Source organism: Mustelus asterias, chromosome 5, assembly GCF_964213995.1.
Source record: "Mustelus asterias chromosome 5, sMusAst1.hap1.1, whole genome shotgun sequence".
NCBI classification, from domain to species: Eukaryota; Metazoa; Chordata; class Chondrichthyes; order Carcharhiniformes; family Triakidae; genus Mustelus; species Mustelus asterias.
In genome coordinates, this window is record NC_135805.1 from 50,760,356 (window position 1) to 50,777,632 (window position 17,277).

A 17,277-nucleotide genomic window follows, 5' to 3' on the forward strand; every position below is an offset into this window, starting at 1 on the left:
AAACCCGGGTCCCCAGAACATTAGTTGAGTTTCTAAATTAGTCGTGATAATACCACTAGGCCATTGCCTCCCTCAGTGCTATCAATTGAGCCAAGTTGAGCAACATTTGAATAATCCAACTAGATTCAATCTTTGTCCCTTCACTGCACATCATTCCTCAGCTATGTAGGCAACCTGCTTAGATTACACAAACCCAAACAATATTTATTAACCATCGCTAGTAAAAGGAACATGTAACCAATTCAATGATTTTCAATCATTTTTTTGAATCTGCAAGGAAGTCAAAGCTTATGGGAGTCAGGCAGGAAAGTGGAGTTATGTCCACAATCAGCCAGGATTTTATTCAATATACAACAGGTTCAAGGGGCCAAATTGCCTATTACTGCTCCTATTTCTTATGGTTTTACAAAACAAATTGATAAGTTATACGGGGCATCATACCTGCATAAATTCAGCCTGAAACAGTAGATTATAAAACTCATTATTAAAGAAAAAAACAGACAAGGCAAACGTTTCAGTAAGCAATTATTATTGAGAAGCCAAGAACAAAAAAATGACACAAAATACAGACACCTACAATAAAAAACCCCAAAATTTACTCCAAATACAAGATGTTTATTTTCTGAAACTGTGCTTTTTATAGTATATCTTTGTCATCCACTTCAATAAGCCATGCAGTTATCAATATCTAAAAAATACTGCCTATATACTCAATATAGATAATTCACAGCCAACAATTAAATCAGACATGAGACACTTGGTACCCTTCAAAACTAGAAGATTTTAATTCAGGTTTACCAAGACATTTTCCCCAATCAACATTAAAATGTAATTAAAAGCTAATGTCAGACAATAAATCAAAGGCCAATAAAGAAAAGTAGTTGACGAAAAATCCACATGTAATTCAGGGGGAGATGCTCATTTCATTTCTGCTGATGGAAACAGTTTCAAATGTGGTGTTCCTGTGAAGTAAACGGAGAAATGAATTGTAAAACACAGAAGTCATAAAAACTGGAATTTTGTGTCTTTGTAATATAGAATTCATTGCAGTTAAAGTTTCAGAGTCTAGCTTATAATATTTTCATTTTGAAATAACTAAATTTTAATGCATTTTACTCCTTGTGATTAAGCAATTATCCTGTTAAACAAAGCAGTATCCCTACAGGTTAACAATTTATTGTCATCATTGTTTCAAGTATTACTGGAGCACACGCACTAAAATTGTCTGTTGCTCTGTCTTCACAATTCATTTATAAATCAGCACATTACATGTAATCTTCCCTCCTATCTATATATTAGTATACATTTAACTGCTACAATATTTATGATAATGTATTCAAATCTATAATTTAAAAACAAGCATTGTATTTTCAATACAATGATCCTCCCTCATTCCTGTGATCTTCAAACTAGTTCTAATTATTTCAAAATAAATTCATACTACTGTGTGCTCAGGGGTAATCAGAACTAAATGACAAAGCAGACTTTCATATTATTGAAGACTGTCCTAACTACAGTAAATGAGTCTTGTCTGGCACGGTGTAAATTGTTATTGAAATTGGCACATGTCAATATGCAAAAAATTGAATGGTTAAACATCGCTGTTTACACAACAGTTTAAAAATAAACAAGATCAATGTTGATAACTAGGATATACATTTCAAGTTTATTTTTCAAATATAACCAAACTGGCAAATGACTTGAATACAATGGCCAAAATCACATTTGCAAATAGTAAACTTACAAATTAAGTTGGTTGGCACAAGTTGAGTAATGACTGTTTTAATGCAAAATCATGAGCACAATATTAAATGATAGAAACAGTTTAAACTTCAGACAACTAACTTAAGGAATGATCAAAAACTTTTTTCCATAATATACATGCAATTTTATTCATGCATCTCTGTCAAACAAAGGAAACAAATTCAAATTAGGGCAATACTATCAGTTTAACAAAGGTAACTGACCTGACCAACCACACCATCATAGTAATGGAATAAAATCTCCAACATTTAGCAATACATCTTTTACCATAAAAATGCCATTCGATAAGGGTACTTTTAAAACAAAATAAGTGTACAAGGGTTTAAATACACCACCCAACACTTTGCACTGAAGCTTTTATAGGTTTTTTTAAAAAACAGTCTCCAAGCTAGCAGGTAAACTGGTATTTTAATAACCATCAGCTGTTTGGATGGAGACCATAACATAATTTTGTTGCAAATTTTTCTTACCTATGCATGTGATGTAATCTGTTCTTCAAATATTGTAATTGTTATCCTACTAATCTATTAACGAAGTGAAACATTTCCAGAAAATTGAAAATCATTCAAACTAAGAGGAGAAAGGCCAGCGAGTTAATTGATCTCAACTGGGGCAGCAACAGGATCACTGACTCTTAGCAACAAAGTTTAAAGGGAAATTAAGGCTGGATTCATACTTCTAATTGTTGTCTGGCAACTCTTGTAGGAAGTATGTAAGGGCAGGACAGGGTCAGCCTACACAGAAACCCTGTTGTCCCCTCCGAAATGGTCAAATAACCGGCCAATGCCTTGTCTAGCCTCAAACATGATGAATGTCCTGCAGGACAAGTACTCCAGGGGCCCCAGTGCCCATGGAAACTTACCCCAAAGAATCAACTCTTTCAGGAGAGGAGAAAGTTGGTGGAAAAATAGAGGGAGGAAGGAGAGAAAAAAGACCAGCAGACCTGAAGGCTGTTGCAATACAATTTGTCCCTTCTCTACTCCTTTTCCACAGTAATTAAAAAGGGCAGGAGTTAGAGAAACAAGAGTCAACTTCAATTCAGTACTTATGTGAAGAGATGCAAGAAAAATGTTTAAACTTAATTCCTATTCAAACATTTGGACTTAATGTTTTAATGCATTAAAGCAAATAAAAAGTATACAATTAAAATTAGAAGTGATTAATTACTACTGTTTGGAGAGAAAATCCTGTTTCAACTTGAAATTAACATACTATACACATAATTATTCCAATTCTTCCATACACGCCTATCATTTTACATACTGCCAATCTGTATTATGTTTAAAATACAACTTCACTGTCAACATACGTATTCTAACAGTGTTGATACCTCCGGTTATTAGGGCAGAAGGAAACATTTCATTTTAACCTTACCACTCCATTGCCCACTAAAATAAAAGTCAATTTTTTAAAACTAACTGTTAAAGAGAATAAAGTGTAGAAAGACTAAAATAATGGAAGTTGTACAAGTCTAAATCTTAGTTCCAAAATACAGAAGTCTTCAACTATTAAAGAATCATCTGAAGTCGGTGTGAAAATTTTCAACTATTGAGCACAGTGAGACTGAGTATTGTAAAACTTAAATAAGGCGTGTTAAACACATGTCCCTGTGTGGAATGGCACAGTACATGGAATGTACTGAGCGGCCAGGTGCTGAATGTTCCAGAGAATTACTGTTTTCCGAACAGCCCAGGAAAACTGAGCCTTTTAAAATATAGCACTGCATCAGTGACACCCCATCAAATCATCCCATCTTGTTGTTGGAGAGAGGGGGAGAACTAGTCAGGAGATTGAAACTGAATGGAGTGACATGGGGTGGGAGTGGCCCAAAATGATCTGCAGAACTGGAAGCAATGCAGTGAGCGGGAGTTGTGCTGAGAAAAGAGCAGCTAAGTAAAGGCATTAGAGAATTAGGGGATATGAATTGTGGGTAAACAGAGAAGTAATATTTCAGCCATTGGGGGAATGGAGACGATGACAACCAAGGATTCTACATGTGTCAAGGAGCATCACAAACTCCAGTAATGAAGGAGCGAGATACTGGAGGGCTGGGAACAATTTAAAGTCCTATTTACTCAATTATCCTATTTAGGCTGCTATAGAGCTAGAAAAACTAGTTGGAACTTGCAGAGCACATACTCCACCTAGTTTATCAGTTTTCAGAAGGGTCCTGAAGCAGGTGCAGGATCCTTCTTTGCTTACTTAAATGGACCCACCATGGATTTCACTCAAACATCTGGTGCACCTAAAAACAGTGAGGAAGTTCACATGCACTGAACCTGTATTGTGCCCCAAAAACAGCCAATATGCATACCAATGTCTGTCATAGAGGTTTACAGCATGGAAACAGGCCCTTCGGCCCAACTTGCCCATGCCGCCCTTCTTTTTTAAAAACCCTTAAACTAATCCCAATTGCCCACATTTGACCCATATCCCTCTATACCCAGAGAAAACCATGTAACTATCTAAACGCTTTTTAAAAGACAAAATTGTACCCGCCTCTACTACCTCTGGCAGCTCGTTCCAGACACTCACCACCCTGAGTGTGAAAAAATTGCCCCTCTGGACACTTTTGTATTTCTCCCCTCTCACCTTAAACCTATGCCCTCTAGTTTTAGACTCCCCTACCTTTGAGAAAAGATATTGACTATCTACCTTGTCTATGCCCCTCATTATTTTATAGACCTCTATAGGGTCACTCCTCAGCCTCCTACGCTCCAGAGAAAAAAGTCCCAGTCTATTCAGCCTCTCCTTATAACTCAATCCATCAAGTCCCGGTAGCATCCTAGTAAATCTTTTCTGCACTCTTTCTAGTTTAATAATATCCTTTCTATAATAGGGTGACCAGAATTGCACACAGTATTCCAAGTGTGGCCTTACCAATGTCTTGTACAACTTCAACAAGACGTCCCAACTCCTGTATTCAATGTTCTGACTGATGAAACCAAGCATGCCGAATGCCTTCTTCACCACTCTGTCCACCTGTGACTCCACTTTCAAGGAGTTATGAACATGTACCCCTAGATCTCTTTGTTCTGTAACTCTCCCCAACTCCCTACCATTAACTGAGTAAGTCCTGCCCTGGTTCAATCTACCAAAATGCATTATCCTAGTATGTTTTTTTATTTACATCACAGGAATGTTATTGATACAAATAATTTCTGTATTATTAAGTTTTCTGTATGAATGGACAATTCTGGCAGGCCAAGAAATAATCACAATACAGAAATGGTCATTCTCACATTTATTTAGGGCTCCTGTCCCACATGTCATTTTCAATTTCAGTTTGCACAGTCAGTGATAGCTGCCACAATCAGCCAGTATTGGGGCAGATAGTTGGCCAAATAAACATTTAGATTCAGCTCTGCTTTGTGTGATATGACTATCAGATCATCGTAATACATTGCCAAACTGAAACCGATATTAAGAGTGTCTGATCTTTTTGAAACAAATGTTTCAATGGAGCATTCTAATATTTAATCTCGGAGGGCAAAAGATTGATGCAATAATAAACTTTTAAAAACAGTCCTGTTCTTCGAAGCAACAAATTAGGCACCACTTTGAGTTTGAAAATACATTAGGCAAACTTTTGCCTAAAGAATGTGGATAAAAGGATGTGAATACAGTCATGTTTCTGCTGGCAGCTTAAAAAAATACTACCTGAACAGATGCTCAACTAAATCTGGATAATTTACCACAATATGACACAATTTCAAAATTAAATCAGATAAAGGTGGTTCAGTGTTATCACAGCATGGGTATAGATGTCTTTAGCCATTCTTATTCAATTCTTGGCCTCAGTACCAGCTTAAGCACTCCAGGGAAACAGACTGTTCTACCTCAGTAGGTTAACCTCCTGATGCATTGATCAAAACAGCTACTAATGTGTCCATCTGGGTGAGGCTGTGGGCTGAACCACCTCCTCTCCCAACTGCAGAAGAAAATGTGAAGGGCAGTCAAAGGAAACAGAAATCTCATCTAAGCATCTTTAAACACAAATCTTAAAAAATCTAAGTGTTAATCCAGGTCTCACCAAAAAAGATATACCTTTTCCTCTTTGTGTCTGTCCTTTCTCTCCTCTTCATCTTCTATTCCTCCATTTTCTTCCTCCTCCTTTTCATCGCTTCCCTGATATTTGTCATGTGTCCACTTTGGACTGCTGCTCGATTTTTTGAAAATAAATCGCCCACGTCCTCTTGGAAAAGTACCTCGCCCCCTTCCCCTTTTGGCCCAGTAATCCACCCCATCATCTCTGTCATCATGCTACCATGAAGAGAGAAAAGAACAGGAAATACTTCACCATTTTAATCAGGTTATTTCTTTTTTTTTTCTGGAATTCCCCACCAGATTGTAGTTTACTTGTAAAGGTAAGAACAGGCACATGCAAACCTGCCATTAAAAAGTATACTGGCTAGGGTAACAGTCTGAACTAGTTCTTTAAATATGCACTAGCTCCATGCTAACTTTATCAAATACATCTGAATAGCCATCTGAAACACTATGCAAAATACTGCAGATGAGCAATGACGAGACAATTGAGAATGTAAGTATTTAAACAGACTTCTTGGAGCTGGCATGAAATAAACATTGAAAATTTGATAAGCATCAGCAGTGAGGTCAATTATTAGAGTGGAAGCTACCTACTACTTCTTTTCTTGATTAGAATATTTCATAACAGCTGTAGCCAAAGCCAAGAATATGGTCTCATCAGAAAGACCTAGAGAGTTAACATGTCAGCGTTTTAGCCATCCTTAAAACATGCCTTATTTGATGATCCATGCATAATAGCAGCAACATTGACTCTGGGAAACCATTAATAAATACTTGCATGATTCAAAACTTTTGAATATTTTTCAAATTAAGTTTCAACAAATTATGATTCTGCGCTGACATTTACAAGTCTATTTTAATGATAGTGATGTGCACTGTTTCCCCGTGACTGAAGAAAGATTACAACAGGGGGAGCAGATTTACAATATTAATTTAGTATAAAAGCTAACAAAATCCCCACTTATTCTTGCTAAACCATTATAACCAAATCCAGGGGAAAAAACAACAAATTCTTAGAATAGACTGCCAATACCCACCAGGAAGTATTTCTTGCTCTTTGGAGTATATTCAGGATCCCACTCTTCCTCCTTGGATCGCTTTTGAAAATTTGGGTTTGTAGTACTGGTGGAAACAGTACTTGAACCAGAGAAACTTCCTCTGGCTCTCCCTCTGCCACCTCTTATTCGGAACTGCTAAATGTTCAAAGCACAGAATCTGTTAGATGCTTTCTGAGCTGCATTTCCTTAAAGTATTTTAGAAAGTAAGAAATCAAAGGGGCGGGAAAGGATAAAAGCTAGCCAAGGAGCTTGATGGCAGTATGAGAAAATATAGACCACTGTCATTTCCATCACCTAGTTTAACTTTATTATAACAAAACTTCATACTTTCTGCTTGTAAAACTTTGTATTCTTTTCCTTTCTTTGGCCTTCATTATGCATTTATTTTCTATTTCATTAGCTGATAACTTCAATGAAAGTGCTCGATAGCCTGCGTAGTGGTTTATAAGTCATCCTGCATCAGTGAGGATAATTAAAAACATATTTTCTGCTTGAAAAAGAATTGTATAATATCAATTTGCAGTTATGTATCCTGAAATTAAGTACATAGAGAATGGACACCGAAGAGATTACAAAGGAGCAATCTCAGAGTTTCAGCAAGTATTGTAAACCAGATGAATCACCAAATTGAATCATTTCAATATTACACGGAGACTCACACTTTTAACTTTCAGACACAGCAGATATTTGCAGCCAGATGATCCTTGATCAATCAATCATCTGAGGCAATCAGCATTTGTTTACCAGCATGTAGCTTGGTAACTTCTTTCTACTGGTCATTACATGTTTTTAATAAAGTTCATTACCCTAAAGCAGTTAAATAAAAGTTCAATATCACTGCAGTTTGTATTTTGGTGCAATTGAAAGCATCTGGAAAGATATTTTAAATAGATTCACTTGCAGATTGGGTAGCATGACTTTAAAAAATTCTGCTACATGTTAAGCCACCAGAAATTATTTTTCTACACACATTATGAACTCTTTAGAGCATACAACAAAGAAACACATCTTAAATGCATAAATTGATCAAATACTTTAGCTTTGCTCAAAATTGAAGGATTTTTTTTTAAAAAGCACTATAGGCACAACTCTGGTATGGATCACTGCCCCAGATACAATTTTAGACATGACTGAATAGTAATGAGCTGAAACGGTGCTCATCATAGAATCCCTACAGTGCAGAAGGAGCCATTCTGCCCATTCAGTCTGCACCGTCTCTCTGACAGTGTCTTATCTAGTTCAGGCCCCCTTCCTCCTCCTCCCAATCCCCATAATCCCACACATTCACCATGGTTAATCCACTTAACATGCACATTTTTGGACTGTGGGAGGAAACCAGAATACCTGGATGAAACCCACGTAGAATGTGCAAACTCCACACAGTCATCCAAGGCTAGAATCGAACCTGGGTCCCTGGCACTGCGAGGCAAAAGTGCTAACCACTGTGCCACCCCTTTACTTTCAAATCTTTTAATATGTGTAACAATGAGGCTTGGAAGCCATACTTTTCATATTGTTTACATGCTAGTCATTGTCATTGAACAATGAACATAATTCTGCATCAAACTCTAACTTGCTCTTTAGGAAATGACCATAAACTTTAATGTACAGTCAATATTCTCACTCAAATAGACGCTAGGGTTTGGGGTAAATTCTTCAATATTGCTGATTACTTAATTCTCCAAAACCAAGATCAAAAATACTGTACTACATAATAGTATTCATTAGTTAAGCTGGGTACAATTAGAAATGATGACAGGGTTACCACACAATATGTAAAAGTCAAGCTTTTGTGACCAAATCTTTAGGCATAAAGAAGGGGGCCGAAATAGATGAGCAATATTTGAGGGGTTGAAATCACTTTACGCCAGGGCCGATGGGGCAGGTGGTAACACGACTGTTGCCAGGTCAACTCTCGTCACTCTGTTACTCAATTCTTGCAACTGTCTCCTCAGCCTTGTGGCAGGCTGGAAGATTGAGAAACTTTTAAAACCAACAAAGGGTTACTAAAAAATTAAAAAAGCAATGGTATGTTATGAAAGAAATCATAGAAATCATAGAAACCCTACAGCACAGAAAGAGGCCTTTCGGCCCATCAAGTCTGCACCGACCACAATCCCACCCAGGGCCTACTCCCATATATTTTACCCACTAAGAAAACTGGTACAAAATATAAAAAAGGATAGCAAAAGCTTCTATAAGTGTATAAAAGGGAAGAGAGTAGCTAAAGTGAATGTTGGACCATTGGAGAACGAGCCTGTTAATTCATGTTTACCTCATGTCAATTCTGGATATTATAGTATTAGATAGTGTCGATCTGTTGAGTATTTCCGGAATTTTCTGTTTTTATTTCAGTATTCCAGCACCCACCTTTTGTATGGCAAAGCTATACATGATTCTGAACTTCAAAGATTCTTAGTTTCCATAAAATATTAATGTTGAGATGTAGCTAGACTTTCAAAATATACAAAAACCCAAAGACGAAAAATGTCTTTGACAAAGTGTTCTATGGAGATCAGAAAATAAAAAAAGTGCTCCAAATTCATAGGTTTTCTAACTAAATTCCTTGTATCATCGGAGATGTGCAAAGTCAGGAGATTTATATATTTATTGACTTTACCAACATTATTTCTGCGGCTCTTTAATAAAAAATATTTTCTGCAAGCACAGATAATGGCCATGAAACCAGTGGTCAGGGACACCAGGTAGTATGCCAATTTTTGTTTGCACAGTAAAGTTTGAAAATCATTCATCTAGATCGAAGGATTAAAAGAGTACTAAAGCATTACATTTTATTAGTGCTTCATGTTTACATATTGGCTTGATAATTTCTTAAACTCTTATTTTAGAAAATTAAATTAATACTCTTGAAAAGGTATTATCTGCAAGTGCAGCATGACCCATGAGTACAACACATTAATTTTCTCCAAATGACACAATGATTCAAAATGTTCACATTTATAATTTCTTGTAATATTGCATGCAAATCTGTAACCATAGGTTTGTTAGTAAATTACATACTAATGCTTCACTTCATATCTGGAGGTGACTCAGATTCAATGCTACTAAAAATAAGGAAATGATGAACTAATCAAAATATGAACAGCATTTACATAATCTGCTAAATTAACTTATCTCTATTTCAATTATGTTTGCTGTGGAAGCTAGTTCAATGGAGTGGCAGGGTTTTTGAGATGCAGAAGTTATTAGTGGAAACAAAATGGATTATAGTACAATTTTACTTTGCACATGAATAAACTGCCTAATACAAGCTTTTCTCCAATAGATCCTTGCCGATACCACAAACTGATTTAAATTTTATAGATGTTACCACATTTCCAAGCAGTTTTACATCTGCTTGCAGCCAAGCCCCAAAGATATTCTTGGCTTTTGTTGAATTCGAAAATATCTTGTTTTCTCCATCTTTAATCACTCAGATATTAGAAATCATTGCAGTCTCCCAGTGTAAGTATAACCTGAACTCCTGTGCCAGTGAGTACCACATAGGTTGAACAAGATCGATCCATATTCTATTGAATAACACTCAAATTCACTGACTTTTAACATTGCTAGTGATCGCACTTCATACTGACCGGAAAACACATTCTACGCACTGACATTGTGCATGCTTAAAACAGCATGATCCCAACTACATTAGGAGACGGGAGTTAACTTTAAAAATAATTATAAATGAAGCAAAACTTAAAGCACTTTTATACCGTACTGGAACAGTGCTACTGAATTCCAGAACTGCAGGCCTTTCAACACTAGGTGCAAACCAAACTTTCAAACCACTGGGACTAGCTGTTACTGATTGTCCAGAAAACCCAAAGGCCACTGGTCTTTGACAGTTCCAGCAGCTTTACAGGGAGTTATGCTGTGTAACACTTGCTTCTAAAGTGGCACTCAAACATATTCAATGAGATGACAAATAACTTTACAGCATTTACCAGTTTAACTAACAGACTTAAACAAAGGTTAAATATGGTTCTATAGCTCAAATTCTGGATTTGCCTCCTCACACATCTGCCCTCTTCACCTCCCTCCTCTGCTTTAAAATCATCCTTAAATCCCAGCTAACAAACAATGCTTCTGGTCACCCCTGCTATTATCTCCACCTTTGCTTCAGCATCCAATTTTTCTTATAACACCAGTATTAGACCTTGGGAAGTACTTCTGTGTTAGAGGGCATTTAATAAATGCAAGCTGTGTGATTCAATGTTATTTTCAAATACTAGGCTGCATATTGGAAAAAAAGTCAGCGTGAAGCCGTCTTGCTCCATGCCAGCCTGCTCCAAAGCCATAACATGGAGCAGGCAATCTTAACAGCCTGGCAGTAGGACTTCTGTCCCTCACTGGGCAAGGGGCCTCAGCCATGAGAGCTGTTGACCAATCCAATTGGCCAGCGGTCCCAGAGGCACCTAGGTCTCATTAGTGGGTGCTGTCAAGATTACCAGTCCCAAGAAGGCAGCCTAAAGGATCCTGGATTGAGGCAAGTCAGGGTATTGGGGTAGAGGGTTTGGGTGGCGGGTTAGGGACAGCAGGCAGGTAGGAAGAGGTGTGAGTGCGTGTGTGTGGGGGGGGGGTACTACCTTGCTGGGGGGAGGGTGGGGATGATCCCTTCAGGCGTTTCTTCAATTCTCTTTTGAAAGCCACAAATTAATCTGCCTCTACCACCCTTACAGGCAGTATATTCAGATCCTAATCATTCACTACGTAAAAGAGTTTCTTCACATTTTGCATTTGGTTCATTTGTCATTTACCTTGAATCCATCTCCTTTGTTTCTCAACCCTTCATTTAGTAGGAAGTTTCTATCTACTCTGTCATGACTGAATACCTCTAAGAAATCTCTCAATATGTCCTTCGTTAAGGATAGCAATCTTGGTTTCTCCAATCTATCCATAGAACTGAGGTTTCTCATCCATGGAAGCATTCTCAAATCTTATCTGCACTCTCTCCAAAGCCTTCAAATAATTCATAAAGCGTAACCTAAATACATTGAAGTCAAACCACTATTATTTAGAGGTTCAGCATGTCATCCTAATTAGGAAAACAGGAACAGTAATCTTGTTCTTCAGTGGTCAGCTGATACCAGGAGGAAAATGAAATCATATTGTTTCAGTATTTGACACTCTTTTAAAGAGTTTTTTAAAAATTTACTTGATGAGCTTGTTCAAAAGCAAAATCTCAGCATCACGATGTACTTACAAAGTTTCCCCTAGGTCTTCCTCGCCCTTGAAAAACTGGATTGTCTGTATGTCCCTGGAACGATTTAAAACCACTCGATCCATCATCCCTTTCTTTTCTGCCTTCTCTATCCTCGTGGGGTTCAGGTGAAGAGGAGGAGGAAGAGCAGCTGGAATGGTCCCGATCTTTATTTCTATGCTTGCTACAAGAAATATATCAATAAAAATTATTCCTGCACACCGAAAAGCGAAGAAGTGATTGTCGGACAATCCATTTACTGTTACCACTAACAGAACGTCAGAGATTAAACCTACATAACCTAGTTCAGGGGAGGTGGGGGCGTGGGTTGCTGAATATTATCAATTCACCTCTCATCTTAGATTTATACGAGAGTGGGTAAGAGGGCACCTCACCTCCATTTGGCTTGATATTGAAGCTGGCCAGTCTGAGTACTCCTTACAAACTGTTGTTTCTTAAAGATTTCAAGACTGTGCCTGACAAATGAAAATCCAATAATCATTAAAACTCAGAGCCTGGAGGATGGTCCGTGAGTTGGAAGGAAGATTTAATTTGACTTCTGCTCTCCTATTCAGGTCTAATATTTGGAAGGTTAGGGGATTCATCAGGTTGGGTGACATGTTTAATGGTGCCTCCTTGTTATCTTTTGAGCAACTGTGTCAACAACTTAATATCCTGAGATACTCCTTTTCAGATATTTACAAACTCAGGGACTTCAACATTTTTGAAGGTCCAAATTACTCCTGCTTCTAGTTTCTATGCATCTTGATGGTAAGTGTATCCAGGTGGAAAAAATTCTGATATCTATGGAATCAAAGCAACTATTCAGCAAGTTTTATGACACATGATGTCCTTGATTGTGCGTGAATATGCTAGGGACTCTGCGATCTTGGGGAAAAAGATATCTCAGTGAATAATGATGAGGAGACCTGAGGACGGCATGGTGGCACAGTGGTTAACACTGCTGCCTCACAGCACCAGGGACCAGGATTGGGTCAGTGTGTGTGTGTGTGTGGAGGCTGCACATTCTCCCTGTGCCTGCGTGGGTTTCCTCCGGGTGCTCCGGTTTCCTCCCACAGTCCGAAAGACGTACTGCTTGGGTGCATTGGCCATGCTAAATTCTCCCTCAGTGTACCCGAAAAGGCGCTGGAGTGTGGCGACCAGGGAATTTTCACAGTAACTTAATTGCAGTGTTAATGTAAGGCTACTTGTGACAATAATAAATAAGCGTTAATACTATTGGTTAGGCATACTTAAAGAGCTTGAGAGGATATTTGATATAGCCTTAAAGTTTGATCCTTTGTTCTTGTTTCTGGGGCTCCCAGCCAAATAGATAATTGAAACCAATGAGAAAAGGCTGTACATTTACTGCGCAGAAGAATATCATGTGCTTGTGGATTTTCCTTCTGTTCCGAATGGCATACAAAATATCATAGAATGTACCCCAATGGAATTCCTAACCTGTCTACTCTGATGCAAATTGGATGCGTTCCCAAAAGTATGGGCCTCTTTTTCAAATATACAGATTCCGTAATATTTGACTTACTCTTAAAAAGGTATTCCATAGGCTATATAGCATTGCTATACATGAGATTGTGCACCACTTTGCCATGTTTTCATGGCTTTATCCTCTTTGCCCCCCCATCCTGCCATTTGTCCTTTTTTTTGTGTATGTGGAAGCACCGGGTGTCGTGAACACACTAAACCAACCGCACTGGTTTCCTCCTGTCTTTTTCTATATTTATACACGGAGAAATGATCAAGCTATACTGTACCAGATTTGAGTGTATGTTATTTGTGGCAGTATTTGCAAAAATGGAAAAACACTGATGATAATAATAAGCTTTTTTAAAAAAACCTACACAAAACAGATTGAAAAACCTAGACAGGCAACGTTATTTCTTTCACCACCCCCCCCCCCTCCCTTTTCCTATAAATAAATGCAAGCTGACAAGGGAATATTTGGAATTCTGACTGTATTAATATGAAGTACTGTACTGCATAAATCACTATTAGAAAATTAAAAATTTGATCTTTTTATATAATCCCTGTCAATGTGTCAGTTTTCCAGTTTCAATATTGATGTGCTATTCCATGATTTTATTTATACAGAAAACGTTGCTATTAACAAATGCTCAAATTACTACTGTAAATCCCCACTACTGCTAAATATGACATGAGAATCTAAAACTGATCAAATGCAAATTAACAAAATTAGAGTTTAAAAGACAATCTCACCTTCCTTCCTTGAAGGGTTTGTAATCTTTGTACTCTTTATGATCTTTCCCTGATTTTTCCAAGGAAAGCTTCTTTGATGTACTAGATTCTCGCGAACCTTCACGTTCTTTACTTTTCTCTTTTCTACGCCGATCAATATCATGGCGCAAGTCAACTGGATCACATTTCAATTTTTTTTCTGCCTAGTTATTTTACAAAAAAAACTGAGACTGTAAGCAATAAACGACAGAACATTTTCACGTGGCTGGAATTAATTTGATGCTAAACAGCTGTGTTATTTGAAATAATGATTTTGTAAACACATATCATACATGAACCCACAACAAGGTTTAATTTTAATACAGTATTTACGTTACTGAAGATTTCTTTGACCTTTCAAATCACCATGATTTACCACTGACTAAAAATTAGAAACATGGAAAATATTTTCAAAGCATAAGTAAATTTATTCAGGCAGGCATGGTAAATTATACTGATAGAAATCAAATGTTAAGTGCAGGTTTGCAAAAATCTCAAATAATAAAAAATTTCAAACAGTAAACAAAGAGCGAAAGCAAGTATTGATCCACTTGAAAATTAGTGGGAGGTTGGAATTTAGGACAATGAAATAGCAGATATTCATTACTTCCCATCCAACTTGACTCCACTAACAAAGAGGAAAAATTGCTAAAGACAGTCATCAGATTTCAAGAAATGGCAGACAAACAGAGAAACTATATTTTAAAAAAACCTTTTTCTTTAATCATTTATAGGATCTGGTCACCACTGGCAAGGCCATTTACTGTCCAATGCCAATTGCCCTCAAGAAAGTGATGGTGAGCTATCTTCTTGAACCACTGCAGTCCATGTGTTGAAGGTATTCCCCTATTAGGGTGTGAGTTCCTGGATTTTGACCCAGAATAATGAAGGAACAGCAATATATTTCCAAAAATGTGTGACTTCAAGGGGAAACGAACTTTCATTTTGTGGCATTCCTCTGTGCCTCCAGCCCTTGTCTTGCTAGGTGGTAACGGTCGCAGTTTTGGGAGGTTCAGGCAAAGAGCCCTGGTGGGTTGCTACCATGCAACTTGTACACACTACAACCACCATGGACCAGTTGTGGAGGAGTGAATTTTTAAGGTAGTTAATGAGATACCAATCAAAAGGAGGTGCTTTGTCCTGGGTGGTGTAGAGCTCGAGTGTTGTTCAAGCTATACTCACCCAGGGTCTGACTTGTGCCTTGTAGATGGTAAACAGGCAGTGGGGAGGCAGGAAGGGACTACTCAATCACAGAGTACCCAGCTTCTGACTTGCTCTCATACCCATAATATTCATCTGTCTTGTCCAGTTAAGTTTCTGGTTGATGGTTATTCCCAGGATATTGAATAGATGGTCGTTGCCAGGCAATTGTGTGGTGTACATGTTACATGGCACTTATCAGCCCTAGTTGGGACGTTGCCCAGATCTTGCAAGCGGGCAAAGACTGCTTCAGTATCCCATTTGGGAATGGAACTGAACAATGTACAATCATCAGTTCACATCCCCGCTTCTGACCTTATGATTGGGGGGGGGGGGGGGGGGAGGTCAATGATGAAGTGACTGACAATAGTTGGGCCAAGGACACTTCCCTGACGGGCTGTCAATTATTAGGGGACATAAGTTCAAGGTAAAAGAAAGGGGGGAAAGTTTAGAGGAGATGCGCGAGGCAAGTTTTTTTTTAAACGCAGAGCCAACAGGAAAGAGCAGTACATCATAAGGTATAAATGGGTTGAAGAGACATCTAGTGGCATAAGATTAGGCAACTTGGATTATGCCTGAAAAATGAACAGGATTTTTGGGTTACTGACCCTTTCCTGTTCCAATAATTCTTACCAGTATGCATTCAAAAAATCTCCAAATAGACCAAAAATTAAAATACCTCATGTAATTAACAACTGATAAAGCTGAAAGTCTGTGATATAATTGTTCACCTTTCGGTTGTCTTCTTTAGAGGTTACATCTTCCTCTGTGATGCGAGTATGCTTTCGTAGAGAGCTGGGAGAAATATCAATTCTCCTAAAGGTCAACAGTTACATAGTGAAACTTCAGTGTTGTGGCAAAAATTAAACTACAGTCATCCTTTCATATTGCCATCTACACACCTCCCTCATCCTACGAGATAAAATTAATACCTTGTTCATGGTGATTACTCCCTTTAGTGTAAAAAAGGTGCAATACTGCAGTTTAAACACTAAACACTTCACCCTGGGATAAATACTGACAGATTAATACAACAATTAGCTACTGTCTACTAAAAATGCCAATGACTTTTAGAATTTTAGCACCTAGAATGGTAAAAGTATGCAACTGTATACCTGTGGATTTCAGGACTTTTCTGCCTGGCTCCATGGTCTTCTGCGGTCTTCTGATACATAGTAAAGCGTTCATTGAGGGTCATTCCTGTTGACTTGAAATAGTGCTCTGTTGGTTTTAGAGGAGAAATATTGTTCAGTTAATTTATTTTCACATTAGCAACTCCATTCTTGAGAAGATATGTTAGTATATATTCAAGAAACCTGGCAGAAGTAAAAGATAGATGGAATCATGCAGTAAATGCAATGGCTGCAAGATTACATTCTTAGCTATGTTAGGCTCAGTGTGATAATTTGAACCATGTTCATACACCTTAAGACAGTACAATTTTCAAACTCTGTAAAGTGCAACAGCAAATATGCTTTACAACTGCCTTTAGTTCAATTGCTGCACTACATGCAAGGTGACACTCCAGCATTTTGAATTGTCAGTGAACAAAAGTTATTTACAATACGGTATTTTTGCCATACCCATACTGTATACTAGCTTGGAGCAATGGGTACATTTATCACCAAACACTTGTGAAAGCTTATCCTGGAGTTGGATGGACTATTTATATGCAGTAACTTTTCAAAAAGTAAAACAATTTCCCCCACTCCTGGATGATTTTTAAAGTTAGCAATGCCAAAC

The 17,277-nt window shown here is 37.7% G+C and overlaps 1 protein-coding gene across 4 annotated transcripts in view; it reads right to left on the reverse strand.

The window, feature by feature from the left end:
• Positions 1-512: 512 nt before the first annotated feature.
• The window catches only part of LOC144493523 (bcl-2-associated transcription factor 1-like), a 48,461-nt gene continuing 31,696 nt past the window's right edge, over positions 513-17,277 (reverse strand). For 2 of the 4 annotated variants that reach the window (XM_078212570.1, XM_078212571.1), the window contains exons 7-13: positions 16,650-16,755; positions 16,266-16,350; positions 14,317-14,498; positions 12,082-12,262; positions 6,852-7,007; positions 5,812-6,027; positions 513-962 (exon numbers count right to left, since the gene is read on the reverse strand). In XM_078212570.1, the coding sequence (XP_078068696.1) occupies positions 948-962; positions 5,812-6,027; positions 6,852-7,007; positions 12,082-12,262; positions 14,317-14,498; positions 16,266-16,350; positions 16,650-16,755 (941 nt within the window). In that variant the 3' untranslated portion in view covers positions 513-947. The remainder of the gene's footprint in view (positions 963-5,811; positions 6,028-6,851; positions 7,008-12,081; positions 12,263-14,316; positions 14,499-16,265; positions 16,351-16,649; positions 16,756-17,277) is intronic. The other 2 variants (XM_078212572.1, XM_078212574.1) reach the window with 2 other exon arrangements.